Source organism: Histomonas meleagridis, assembly GCF_020186115.1.
Source record: "Histomonas meleagridis strain 2922-C6/04-10x chromosome Unknown contig_44, whole genome shotgun sequence".
NCBI lineage: Eukaryota > Parabasalia > Tritrichomonadida > Dientamoebidae > Histomonas > Histomonas meleagridis.
This window is the reverse complement of record NW_027150887.1, coordinates 453,265-468,748: the sequence shown is the minus strand read 5'-3', so window position 1 is coordinate 468,748 and position 15,484 is coordinate 453,265. Positions and strand designations below refer to the sequence as shown.

The window sequence follows — 15,484 nt, the reverse complement described above, 5'->3', positions numbered from 1 at the left end:
CTTTTAACGTTCTCTCATAAATTTCATTCCTCAAAGTTTCCAATAAGAACCCCATTAAAACACAAAGAATAACCTTAAAGCAATGAATAATATGGTAGAACTTAAGATGTATTGCGCTCAAAATCATAATAACTCATTTCATATGAGAACTGAAATTATATAAAATTGAAATTTACCATATAAAAGGAAAATTTTGTAATGAAATTCATTCATCATTTCATATAATTTTATAATTTTAATCGTAACAAATGAATTTAAAAAAACTCATATTTTAAGATTTATTATATATTCAATACTTCATATTGTTTCTCAGCTTTATATAGAAATGAAATATTATTTAATACAATATCCAGTGAGATATTTTAGTTTTAAAATTTAAAAAGTAAACTTCTTAAATTTGGTGACGGCGGTTATAAAGCGGTTTTGGTCTTCCTCTTCTCCAAATGCCTCGTTGCCAACGTAAGCACTTGAAGCGCCTTGCTGCCCCACACCATTGGATGCTCGCCAAAACAGCTGGCAAATTTGCTACAAGTCCATCCTCTGGTCCACACAAACTTAGGGAATGCCTCCCAATAACCATTTTCCTTCGTAACCGTCTTAAGTATGCACTTAACGCTCGTGAAGTTACAGCTATTGTAGCACGCAGACTTGTTAAGGTTGATGGCAAAGTCCGTACTGACCCACGCTTCCCAGCAGGTCTTATGGATGTTATCGAACTTGGAAAGTCCAACGAACAATTCCGTCTTCTTTATGATGCCAAGGGACGTTTTGTTGCCCACAAGATCGAACCAAAGGAAGCCGAATTCAAGCTTCTTCGTATCAACAAATATTTCATTGGTGAACGTGGAGTCCCACATCTCGTTGCTCATGATGGCCACACCCTCCGTTATGTTGACCCATCAATCCGTATGAACGATACTGTCAAATACAACCTTAAGACTCATGAAGTCGATAACTTCATCAAGTTCGAAAAAGGTAACGTTGCCATGGTCACATCCGGTGGTAACGTTGGTCGTGTTGGTGTAATCCAATCCATCGAACCACAAATGGTCGGATTCTCAATTGTCCACATCAAAGATGCATCAGGAGCTGAATTCGCCACACGTATTCCAAACGTTTTCGTCATTGGTCAAGGTGAAAACCCACTCATCAGCCTTCCACGTCGCGCTGGTGTTCGTCCATCAATTCTCGAAGGAATTGACATCGAAACACAAGAATAAAAGGAATCTTTTATTTAATAATTTGGTTAATTACAGTGTGTTAACATTTAAAAGTTGTTTGCAGTGAAGAGAATCTGTATGCGTAAGAAGACATTTCTGTTGATTTGGTTAAACTTTTTAACTCCTGTTCAATGTATAAAATATTTTACTATCTTCATTAAGAAGCTTACGATTTGTAATCTATATCAGGTGCATATAGGTGTTGTACGAATAATGCGTTATTCATAGAGATCATATTTAATAATTTTTTCAATTTAAATTTGTTATTTTCCTATATTTTTCACTCACTTCACTTAGGAGAGCGTTAACAATGACAAAACTTTTTTCTTTTCATTTTTCATAAAAATGATATCATTTCTGAGACTGAACTATTTTAAAATTTCTATTTGCCAACAAACTAATTAAAAATTTATGATTTATTTAAGTTTTTGTTGTCTTCTACAATTTTTTCATCTAAACGAACTTCAAATAAAATTTATCTTAAGAATTCTTTACTTATTAAAACTGTTCTAATATATTCATGTTTCCATATTAATGTTTTCTTTCAGTTTCTGTATCATTTTCGTTAGTTTTGGTATTTCGCTCTTTCTCATCAAGCACATTCTTTGCACTGTTTTTATTGCCTCTTTAAGTTCTCCCGCTTTTACTTGAGCTGCCATAAGAAGAGAAATGTTTTCATACGAAGGGCTCATTTTGAAGAGTTCCTTTGCATGTTGAAGTAATTCTGTACAGAAATCGGGTGAACATTTTTCTTGTTTTATTCCTCCAAGGACAAAATTCTTAATTGCAAATTGACTATTTGCAAATTTCTTCAAAGTAGCTTTCGCAGATTGGACCACATTCTTTTTCTTTCTTTTTTCAATTGCAAATAACATTTGAGGATCAGTGTTGACACTTTCCGGAATAAACTTCGGAAAAGCTCTGATGAATATTTTGTCAATATGTTTTGTCAATAACGGTTCTTTCTCTTTAATTTCATTGAAAATTTGAACTGCATTTTCGGTTTGTTTCAATTGAATATAACAAATTCCAACTGCAAATTTCATGTAAACATCATTCGAATCTTTATATAATTCGATAATTTTTTCCAAATTTTTAGAGCTATATAACTTAAATACTTCAAAATTATTATTTGCATTATCTAATAATGATTTTAATCGATTTTTGTTTTCTTCATTATTTGTATATTTCAATGCTAACTCATATTTATTTAAAGCTTCATAAGATGCAGAAATTAATTCATTGTCATTAGATATAAAAGCAAAGCCTAATGCTTCAAGTGATCTATTTTTTCTTAATAATAAACAACATAATTTCGAAGCAATTTCTTTTGTCGGTTGATTTTCAAATGCCAACAAATAAGCGTCAACTTTCTTCATTAATTTATCATTAGCCATTAATTGTAATATCTTTGAATTATGCGGATTTAGTTGTTGAGCTGCTTGAATCGCTTTTTCTTTGAGCATTTGATCGTTAACCGCCTCTGAAATTGGTATACAATAAATGAATGCTTTACTCTTATCGTTGTTTGAAGAAATTTTTGCTGCAACGCAAAAACAATGTCGAGCAAATGAATAATTGTTCGTCAAAGCATAAGATATACCCAAATTTAACCATAATCCGGAATGTTCAGGGAATCTATGTAATACTTTCTTTAATATTAAAATTGTTGCGTCTATGTTATCATTTAAATACATTGCGTGTGCAACATCAATAAAACTTTCGGCTCGAATATCTTTCGACGCTCTAATTTTATATATATCGATTGCCTTTTTGATATAATTTTTATCATTTGTAATTCTAAATGATTCCAAATAAAAGTCGCCGCAAACTTTTAATACACTTAATAAGTTATTCCATTTATTATATAATAATTCTAAATAAGGTAATGATTTCATTATCAGCAAAGTCGACGATTCATTTCGATTATAAGTGTTTAATATTTGGATTCGTTTTATAACTTGTTGGATATAACTTATACAATTTAATGGCGTCTTATCAATGTTTAAATCATCGACTTCAATCGGTTTGTCTAAAAACAGATTTAATTGATACTCAAGTTCGATATCCGGCTTCGAAATCGATCTCAAATATTGTGCAATCGAATGAACAGTCATCCAACGATTTAATAATATGTTCGAATGACCGAGCGCTTTCCAAACAAATTCATTATTCGGGTTAATTCGTGAAGCGTTTTGTAGTTCTTCGCATGCATTCACATGCTTATTTAATCGTTGATATATTAATCCTAATCGAAAATGCGCCCAAAACTCGTCGATTTTCTTGCAATATTTTATAGCATTTTCTAAGTCATTATCAATAATATATTTACGTGTTATATATTCTAATGTTTCAGGTTTTTCTATTCCATAATTAAACGCTTTTTGGAATAAGAAATCCGATTTTTCTTTGTCATCATTTTCTAATTTATATTTACCAAAGTAATAATACGTATAACCATTTTCACGATCGATTTTCATGAGTTCAATGATTTTACTTTCGAACTCTTTATAAAAATCATGACGAAGTTCCCATAATGCTTCACATTTAAGTGAAACGTATTGTTTTTCATTCGGTAAATTGATAATATCTTTTAATAAGTTTTTGTCTTTAGTTTCATGATATTTGTTGATGTCAATAAACGCTTTAGCATACGGAGTAAGTTCATCTTTGGCTAATAAGTCATAGCGTTGATATTTGTTACATAACTCAATGCATAAGTTCGAATATTTGGGGTCAATCGTCTTAAGTTTACGTGAAAATTGAATCGCGGATTCGATTTGTTTCGTTTCTTCTTTGAGTTTTATGATTTGAAAAATGACTTCTGTAGAATTAGGTCGAATTGATAACGCATTTTCTAACGCGGATTCTTTCTCTTTGGGAGTTGGGACTAATGTGGAATAATATATCCAACCTGAATAAAACTTTGAGATATATCCAATTTGATTTGAAATGCGTCGCAAATCTTTGGTTTGTAATACATCTAAAAATGACTTAAATTTGCTGTTGCCGGTCGAACAAAGTTTTCGCGCTGATTCTATTGGATTGGGACCAAAAAGAGTTTCGATTTCATATCGTGTGGGATAATCTGTTGGAAGCTTTTCGGAGTAATATATGGCTTTGTCGATGTCATTTAAGTCATATAAATAAAGTTCAATAAGACTTGAACATGATTCTGGATCGGTATCAGCTACTTCAGTAAATAATTCTATTCGAATATCAATTGTTTCTTTAATATCTGGGAAATACTTGCCAATATTGATCTTGCTATAGTTTGGAATTTGTTTGAGATATTTAATAAATTGTATAACAACTTCTTCTTTAAGATCTTCAAGATAAGGTGCAATAAGTTCGGCAAGAACTTGGGCTGGAGTAGCACTCTTTAATAAGTTTGGTATTGTGGTGAGTATTTTGTCTTTTTCATTCAGTGCTTGATGCGAAAGTATCAAAAATTTCCATAAATTTGGTTCGCCTGGTTTTAAGACAAGAGCATCTTGAGAATATTGTATGGTTTCTTTATGCTTCTGCGCTTTGAATGCTATTCCAGTTCGTAAAAAAAGAGCATCATAATCATGATAATGTGATTTTATTGCAAGTGGTATTATTTTTGCAACTTCATTTTCTGCTTCAGAAAGTTTTTGTGCACGAATTAATTCAGATGCTTTTTTTAATCCAAAATCTATTGTTTTTTTGTTGTTCATTTGGAGGCAATGTTGTTCATACCTAACAAAGCTCGTCAAAAAAAATTGCTTGATTTTTATAATGACAATATACTTCTTGGCAATTTAACATGTCGATATATTTCCTGTCAAAAAGTTATTTAAGTAAAAGAGCAAAATTGGTAATTTACATGATTTAAAAAAGAGGATAATAAATATTAAAAATTTTATAAACATGTGGTTATTCATGGCTAATTTCCTATCCAGAATCATCTTGTTAAATCATCAATGCTTATATCATAAATGCAAATATATATATTTAATTACTGATGCAATTAATTTAGAAAATGCAAATGTTCTGGAATTGTATTTGATTAACTAAATGTGTCTAATTGAGAAAATGTAAGCCTTCTATCATGCATTAAGTTGATGTAGCTTCAGCAGAGAAGATTACGTCGTTAAAACACATTATTTTTGGTTCGAAAAAGATTTTATCAAAATTTCTCATTTTTATTTTAATCACAACCTTCAAAAACAAACAGCAATAAATTCTTGTTGTAACACCCACGCCAGAAAATTATCTCTTCCATTCCAAACTTGAATTTCTTCTGTTTCAGCATTTGCTAACCGTCGTGATAAAACAATAAAAACATTTTCAATCTCAGCAAACCTCAAATTTCGATATTTCTGAAAAAATTTGACACGGCATTTTTATAACTGTTTTATAGCAGTCAATCATTTTTTAAAAATGCAATCACTTTATTACATTTGCTATACATTATGTTTATAATTTAATTAATATTGGATTTTTACCAAATACAACAAAGGCATTTCAAAATAATCGTGAAAAATATGTAGATACAATTCCTGAAGTTTTCCCACCTTTGCCAGTACCAAAAAGTAAAAAGATTCCTATTAAATTAAATACCAAACAAATTATACAACAAATTGATGATAAAACATTTGAATATTATTATAACCAATTACTTAATGATGAAAATAAAGATTTAAATAACTTTTATGATTTAATAACAAAATTAACCAATTTAAATTATTTAAATGAAGTTCATAAAAAATTAACTCCAATCGAAAGAAAATATTTTACTGATGAAGAACTTATTTCAGAACGTTTCGATAATTTAAGTAATCAATTAAAAATAATTTTTGAACAACATGTGAAAAATTATAAAAATTTAACGTGTAAAGTAATTAATGATTTTCAATCAAGTTATAATTTTTTACCATTTTCTAAAGTAAATGCAAGCTATTCAATTACTAAAATATTGCAAATTTTTCATCAGACAATAGATGTTTTTAAAAATAATCGTTCAACTGTATTAAATCATAGCTATCCTTATTCACATGATTTAGCAGAATTGAAAAAAATTAATGAAATTAAAAATGATTTTATTAGAAAAAGAAATGAAGATTTGGATCAAGCTAATAAAAAGTTAAAAGAATATAATGAAACTATAGAAAAAGTTCATCAGCATCCAAATTCATACCACTTATTACAACATCCTGCAGTAAAGGAATGTATTCAAGAACGTGATAACTTTCTTAAAATAATAAATGATATAAAAACTTATTATGAAAATAATATTAAAAATTGTGATGCACTTAAGGATCAATTATTTGATCGTATTGTTCAAGACCTTCGAAATAAATATAATCTTATAAGAAAAGAAATTTATAATTATCGATATTCTCCAATTTTTGGTATTAGTTTTACATTAAATTTATCATATCCTTTAATTTCAAAAGAAATAAACCCATCAATACGTGGAGGATGTAGAATTAATATAAGCAAAAATATTATATTAATTCAAAAACAAATGCCAAGTAAATTAATTAATAATATTAAAAACTCAATCAAAAATAATAACGATTTTATTTCTTGTAATGAAGAGCAAGGAATTGTAATCAAATCTAAACTTTCTGATATTGTATCTTTTGATATATTAATAATTATCACTTTTTTTCGGAAATAATAATGATATTCAACCTCCAAATTTTAAAAATCAATCTGATTTTGAACAATTCATTTATAATAAGATAATGCCTAATATATCACCAGAACATATTGCATGTTCTTCAGGTAACATTAATAGTGTAAATAAATTTATTAATAAAGAAAAAAGTTTAGAAAATACTAAAGAAAATGGTATTTCTCCATTTTTTGCTGCTGTTTTTAATGGTCAAAGAAAACTTATTCAAATAATTTTATCGAAAGTTAAAAACATGCCATACATTGATCAAACTAATGAAACTGGAATGACACCATTATTCTTTGCTATATATTATGATTTTCCAGAAATAGTAGAAGCTATGATTCAAAAAGGCGCATCATTACAATCACAAATTAAAAAAGATAAAATAACACCAATTCATTATGCATCTAAATATGATCGTAAAGAATGTCTTCAAATAATACTTAAATATTTAAAGTCTTCATTACTTAATCGGTCAATACCTTTGGATTATTTACATTATGCTTCTAAATATTCTCCGATTTGTGCATCAATGATTAATAAAATCTATTTTCTTAAAAGAAATGATCCTGATAAATTCGGTTTAACTCCTTTTGATTATTCTATTTTATATGGGCAATATTCATTAAGTAAAACATTATTAAAACCTAAAAGATCAATTTCATATGATAATATTTTATCATGTTTAAATTCACAAGATGTTGCATGTTCAAAAGAAAATGAAAGAATAAGTTTTAATGATTTATGTAATATTTTATCATCTGGACTTTTAATGCCTTTACAAAGAGCTTTAATGATATATAAAACAAATAATTTAATATTTAATTATGAAGAACAATTAAAGATTATTGAATGTGTATGTATTGGAGGAAATATTGAATGTTTACAAATAATTTCTTCTTTTATTGATATAGATAAATATCCAATTGCTTTATTAATAGCTCAATATGGATTAAACTTATGGATTAAAGAAATTAAAAAATATGGTGCAAATCTTTTATATGAAAATAAAAATAATATGTTTGATATTGCTATAAAAAATCATGATAATGTATTCTTAAAAGCAGCTTTAGAAACAGTTGAATTTTTACCACAACCATTTTTTGATAAAATAATTAAGGGTTTAATCATTAGACATGATTTGAAAGATTTAAAGATTATTGAAGAAATAATTAATAATCCAAAATTTCAAGATCTTAAACTTAATTATAAAAATATAATATTACCTGAAACTACACCAGAAATATTTTTATTATTAAAGAAACATATTGATCCAAATGAATCATTGATTTTAATATTATATACATCATTTATTTCACCACAATTATTAGAAACTATTTTCAGTACAAAAAATTATATTTTTGTTTATACTGATAATATCATTGATAGATTGATTCAAAACAATAGAAGTGATAACGCTTATATAATTGCTAATACATATAAAAATAAAGTTTCTGACAAACATAGATTTTTGATAAATGGGACATTTGAAAGAACAAAACAAAAATTATTAAATATTATTAAAAATGGTGCCAAATTTAGAAAAGAAGAAATAACATTTAATATTGGACTTTTACCTCTAATCGATAATAATAATTTATTAGATATAATATCATTAAGTCCTTTTTTATATCCTTTACTTGAATTATTACCAGATTTTCAAGTTAGGCAATTTAAATTACATTTTAATCCAAATTTTTTGATTGATAAAATATTTGAATTTATTTTTAATGGACTATTCGAAATATTACAAAAAAAGTTACCTAAAAAAGATATAGGATCAATATTATTAGATACATTACAAGAATATGAATATGATGAATTACAAAAAACAGGTTACCAAAATCATTTTATTGAAGCATTATTTAAAACACTTAATTCCAAATATTTATTTTCTAAAGATTCAAATGGACAAACGATATTTCATATTGTTGCAGCAATACCAAATTTAGATCAAAGAATGACGAATTTGATTATTAATAAATTAAAAGAGAACAAGCGACAAGCAATAAAAGTGTTTGATATCTTTAATAATAAAAAAGAATCATTAATACTTACATTCGCTAAAACAGGAAATTTAATTGCATTCCAATATTTATTAAATGAAAATGTTAATATTGAATTACATAATATTGAAGGAAACAATATACTTCATTTACTTTTTAAAGCAAATGTACAATATAATCCCGAAAAATTAATTTTAATTCTTTCTAAAATTTATGAAAAGAAAAAAGAATTATTCATACAAAAGAATCATAAAGGTAAAATTCCATTTTTCTATGTAGCTAAAAATGGTAATAATTCAATAATAGGATTTTATTCTCAATTATATCCAATTTCGTTTTTAGATCAAATGAATGAACAACAACCTTTTTCAATATTACATATTGCTGCCAAACATAATAAAACTGAAACAATTCGTTACATTATACAAAATCTTCATATTGATGTAAATATTAAAGATTTTAATACACAAAAAACACCAATTTTTATTGCAGCACAAAGAAATTGTATTTCAGCTTTTATGGAGTTATTACGTTTAGGTGCAAATCCTTTAATTAAAGATAAAACAGATATTTCAGCTATTGATGTTGGATTATTAAATGGAAATCAAAAATTAATTAATAAAATTATAAATTTAGAATCATTTAATATGATGCAATATGATACATCTATACTTTTGTCACTTGCAATGAATCCAAATTGTACTTTATTATTATGTAAAATAATTTCAATACTTCCTTTATCTAAATTACAAATATCTAATAAACATGGATTTACATTGTTAATGAATGCTGCTTTATTAAATAATATCAAATTATTTTCTGAATTACTTTTATATCCAATTGATCCATTACAAAAAACAATTAATAATCAAAATGTTTTACATATATGTGCACTTTTAGATGGAATTATATGTACTAAAATTTTATTAACACATTATATTTTAATAGGTGATAAAGAAATTATTTTTTCATTATTAAATTCACAAGATGATGAAGGACAAACACCAATTCATGTTGCAATTGAAAAAGGTAATGAAACATTTGTTTCTTATTTATTAAAATTCGAATCTCTTGATTTAACTATTGTAAATAATCAAGGTTATTCACCTATAAATTATGCAATAAAATGTAATCAAAATAAATCTGCTGCTTTATTAGCACATTTTACTGGTTTCACAATTGAATCATTAAATAATGAACGAGAAAATATTAAAAATGAACTTTTACCAAAATGGAATGAATTAATAAAATCAAATATTTATGAAGAAGGTAAAGAATTAAATGATATAATTCATAAAGATATGTATAAAATAGGTCCGAAAAAAGAATTTAAATATGATAAAAATGATTCAGATAATGAATTTTATAAATTTGTTTCATTTATAAAATCAAATGTTAAAATTTCTGATAATGATATTAATCGATTTTATTTAATATTTATTAATGAAAAGTTTCAATCATATATAAGAAATTCAAAAGCAAATTTAAATAGTTTAATATCAAGTTTAATTAAAACTAAAGAAATAAAAGAAAATGAAGAATTTATGATAATGTTATATACAATGATTCTTTATAAAATTGGCAATGAAAGAATTAATGTATTTTATGAAATTGCGAATTATTTATCAAAAGTTTCTATTGATTGTTATCATCCAATTTATCAATGGATTAAAAATGGATTAGTTTCTATTGCAGAAACGCAAAGTTCATCAATTATTCATCATTTAAAAAATTTAATTAATTTTATCCAAAGAGTTAATAAGAATGAAAAACTATTTAATGTTCTTCCACTTCCAATTTTAGTTTCACCAATTCATCAAATATTAGATAAAATTGGAAATAATTTATCAGATGATGAATTTTATGTTCGACTTAAATGGATTACAAGAATACCAATATTAGAATTAGCAAATCCAAATTTAATTTCACCATATTCAGTTGATATTATTAATTCTATTACTAATGATGATCAAATATTAATTTCATATTTAATATCAAGAAAATTAAATTGTAATATTATTGAAACAGCAATTCAAGTTACATATGAATTATATCAAGAAGAATTTATACCATTTTCAATGAAAAGATTAATTTTAGATAAAGCAATTTCTATATTAAAGAATTCTACAAATATAACATCACAAAGTATTGGAACATTTTTCAATGAAATCTTTCAAATAGTTGATCAATATGGATTATATTTTATTAAAACATATATCAATAAAATTCCAGGTCGAAATATTGATGAAATAAATGAAGTTTTATCATTAATATTACGTTTAAGATCAAAAGATTTATCAATTAAAATATTAAATTTACGTAGAAACGTAATCGAATCCTTAAAAAGAGAAGTACAAAGAGTTGAATCAGTATTATTTAAAGATGAAAGAACTATAGGTGATTTATTAAATGCTTTTAAATCAAAAGAGCAAAAATTCGAAGCATATTCATATGTATTTGATGGTACACCAATTATATCACTTAATCAAAATGATTTAACAAGTTTAAATTATTTCAGTAAAATTTTAAGCTCTATACAAATACCAATATCAAATATACAAGAAAAAGCATTAGAATATGGAAAACAATTTAAACTTAATCCAACAATAGAAAACTGTGCACAATTAATTGCATTATTAAGGAAAACAATTTATAATACATTTGAAATTAATCCATATAATGTACAATGTTATACTGTTTTTTCACTTTTACTTCATCGAATTAATAAAGAAACTTATAACAAAGGAAGAATTGCACAAGTAGCTACAGGTGAAGGTAAAAGTATTATTGTAGCAATGCTATCAGCAGCAATTGCTTTAACTGGTGATTTTGTTGATATAATTTCATCGACTCAATATTTAGCATCAAGAGATGCAATTAAATTTAAACCATTCTTCGAAAAACTTGGAATAACTTGTGGTACATTTGAATTTGGTAATAATAATTTAATGAACTTTGATTATCAAGTTTTATATAGCACAAATACATCATTTGAATTTATTCGATTAAGTGAAGGAATTGATGGTATAGATAAAGTAATGACAACATCATTATATGATAAAATACTTAAACGAAGAGATAAAATGTCAGTAATTGTAGATGAAGCTGATAATTTATTCATTGATACAATGCAAAACTCAGCGCGTTTATCATTCCCTGTTAAGACAAATTATAATTGGGTGTTTTATCCAATATATAAAATGGTATTAAATTCAAACATTGATATCGATTCAATTAGAAAAACACTTGAAACAGTAGAAAATGGTAAACATAAAAATGAACTTATGAAAATATCGAATGAACAAATAAAAATTTGGATTCAAAGTGCATTAAAAGCAATTTGTTTGAAGAAAGATATTAATTATATCATTGGAAAGAATCTAAAAACGAACAAAACTGAAATACAAATTGTCGATATGGAAAACACAGGAAGAATTATGCATGGATCGAGATATACGCAAGGATTACATCAATTTCTTGAAGTTAAAGAAAACATTCAAATTCAAGATAATAATGGAACAATTGCTTCGATATCACATCCTTCATATTTTAATGATTATAAGGAAATTTATGGATTAACAGGTACTTTAGGTGAAGAATCAGAAAGAGAAGAAATCAAAAACATTTATAAAGTCGATAATTTTGATGTACCTCCGAATAAAATTTGTTTACGAAAAAGATATAATACATTAATCTTCAAGACTAAAGAAGAAAAACATAATGAAATAATTAGAATTATTAATGAAATGCTTAAATTAGGGCGGCCAATATTAATCATAGTATTAACTATCGAAGAATCACTTGAATTATCAGCAAAACTAAGATCACTTTCAATAAATCATTTTGTACTTAACGATAAACAACAAGAAAGTGAAGATTTTATTATAGAACGTGCAGGAAGAACTCATTCAGTTACAATTGCAACAAATACTGCTGGAAGAGGAACAGATATTAAACTTGAAAAACAAGCATTAAATAATGGCGGACTTCATGTGATTCTTTCGTTCTTTCCAATTAATTTCCGCGTCGAATGTCAAGGATTAGGAAGGGCTGGAAGACAAGGACAAAATGGAACATGTCAAATTGTTTTTGAATCAAACAAATATGCAACAGAAGGCGCACATATAGCTACACAAGAAATGTTGAAAAAGATTTATTCAGATCGGACTCAAAACGTAATAAATGAATCGAAATTAAGATTGAAAAGAGTTGAAAAAGATATGAACTCTTATGCTTTGTTATGTTATTTCTTTGATTATATTAAGTTGTTACGAAACTTCTTGGAAAAGCCAGATGCAGTAAATGCATTAAATCAAAATACTTCAGCTGATATTTCGTATCATGCAAATTATATAATTTTGGAATTACAAATGAAATGGAGCGAATTCTATACAGAGATCGAACAATGTTATTCAGATGTAAATTATTCTGTTGATGAATTCGTGGAATTTGTGAAAGAATTTTGGAAAGATATTCCACAATACAAATGCTTCACTGAAGCTTTTCATAAATATTATAATGAAAATTCAAAAATGAAAAAACATATCATCAAAGCTATTTGAAAAATCATGAGAATCCGTGCGCAATGTATATATATTATAAAAAGAATAATATTTTGGGTTAATAAAAATTTATTTAATATATTTATATTGTAGCAAAGATCAGTTACATGCGTTTTGTTGCGATTTGAAAATACTGATATTACTTTGAAACCAAGCGAAACAAAGATTGTCAAAAATCAGGGCACACCTAATTTCCTGCAAGCCTTATCTTTTGGCTTGTGAATGTTTGTAAAGCAAGAACTCGAAACAAAACGAGTTAGAGGGCTATGCTTTCATAATACAAACCAGTGGTTACTTGTATCTTTTCACAATGGCGAAATCGTAATTTATGATTATGAAATTCAAGCTCAAATACAAAAATATAAAGAAACAGATAAACCTGTTCGTTCTGTTGATTTTCATAACTCAAGTCCTTTATTTTGTTCTGGAAGCGATGATAATTTTGTACGTGTTTTTGATTATGAAAAACAATGTTGCATATGTTGTTTTACTGAACACTTCGATATTATTCGCACGGTTCAATTTCATCATACTCTTCCATTAATTGTAAGTTCGTCTAATGATCAAACAGTTCGAATCTGGAATTATCAAACAAAATCAAATGTTTCTATTATTGCAGGTCACACCAGCTCTGTAATGTCTGCTCTTTTCCATCCCACCGAACCATATATCATAACTGCTTCACTCGATGACCAAATAATGATATGGGACATTTCCTCACTTGCATCCAATCCTTCCACATTTTTAACTCCTACACTTAAAATTTCAAAAACCTCACAAACATTAGGCATCAATTATGCTCAATGGCATCCAAATCGACAACTAGTAATTTCATGTTCAAAAGATCAAACCATTAAAATATGGTCATTTGATGAAAATGATATAAATTCTATTACTACTCTTCAAGGTTCTTGTAGATGTTCTCTTTTTCATCCATTTCTAGATATAATTGTTTCTTGTTCCAAAGAAGGAAATATTCAACTTTGGGAAACAAAGAACTACTTACCACTTATCAAGTATCGTAATACTAACAACCGATTTTCATCACTTTCGTGCCACTGCAATCAGCCATTATTTGCAGTTGGGCATGAAAACGGTTTTCTCATTATTCGGTCAGTGAATCAGAGGACTTCATTCGTAAAAAGTGACAGGTATATAATTTATTACAAGAACAATTCAATTCGACGTTATAATTTTATAACACAAAGTGATCAAACTATTGGAGTAGCAAATCCTAAACCAATCATAGCTGATAGACATTCAGCACTTGATATTAAACCAATTCGATTACAGTATAATGAAAACAGAAATTTATTATTAGTCGAATATAAAAACATGTTTGAACTTCATGAATTAGGGAAAATTGGTCAAAGTGAACTTTATAAAGAAAATGGGAAATCACCAATTTGGATATCGCGAAATCAATTTGCTTTTTTAAGCGAAAATAATAATATTTTAAATGTAAAAGAATTTAATGGCTCATCAATAACAAAAATACAAATTCCTTTGTCGAATATATTATTTCCTGTTTCAAATAATTTAATATATTTATCTTCAAATGATTATATTTATTTGTTTGATATGTTAAAAAGAAAAATTATTAATAAATTATCAATTTTTGATGTGAAATTCTCAAATGTTTCCGAAAATAAAAAATTTGTTGCATTTATATCAAATTCATCAATTATAATATCAACTATAAACTTAGATAAAGTTATAAAACATGCAGAAGGTACTAAAATCAAAGGAGGCGTTTGGTTTCGTGACGATTTCTTTGTGTTTGCAACTAAAAAACACATAAAATACATTTTGCCAAACGGTGAATTTGGGGTGCTCCGAAGTTTAACAGAAAAAGTTTATATCGCAGCGGTTACCGATACAGAAGCGATATGTTTTATAGCATCCTCATCTTTATCCAGAATAGAAATTGATATGAATGAGTGTATGTTCAAAGCTGCGCTCTCTAAAGGAGATATATCTAAAGCAAAATCTATTCTAAAAAATTTAAAAGTTCGAAGCGAACGTTTAATTCAATTCATAAGTAAA

At 26.6% G+C, this 15,484-nt stretch overlaps 2 protein-coding genes across 2 annotated transcripts; one reads left to right on the top strand and one right to left on the bottom strand.

Annotated features, from left to right (window-relative positions):
- Window positions 1-443: 443 nt before the first annotated feature.
- GO595_006457 (40S ribosomal protein S4, X isoform) lies at window positions 444-1,220 on the top strand (the record flags this gene model as incomplete). The annotated part of the gene is made up of 1 exon (XM_067919812.1): window positions 444-1,220. The coding sequence occupies one exon, from the start codon at window positions 444-446 to the stop codon at window positions 1,218-1,220; it is 777 nt and encodes a 258-aa protein (XP_067773335.1).
- Window positions 1,221-1,738: 518 nt separating this feature from the next.
- Window positions 1,739-4,921, bottom strand: GO595_006456 (Tetratricopeptide repeat protein 37; the record flags this gene model as incomplete). The annotated part of the gene is made up of 1 exon (XM_067919811.1): window positions 1,739-4,921. One exon carries the CDS (start codon window positions 4,919-4,921, stop codon window positions 1,739-1,741), a length of 3,183 nt encoding a protein of 1,060 aa, XP_067773334.1.
- Between the last annotated feature and the right edge of the window lie 10,563 nt (window positions 4,922-15,484).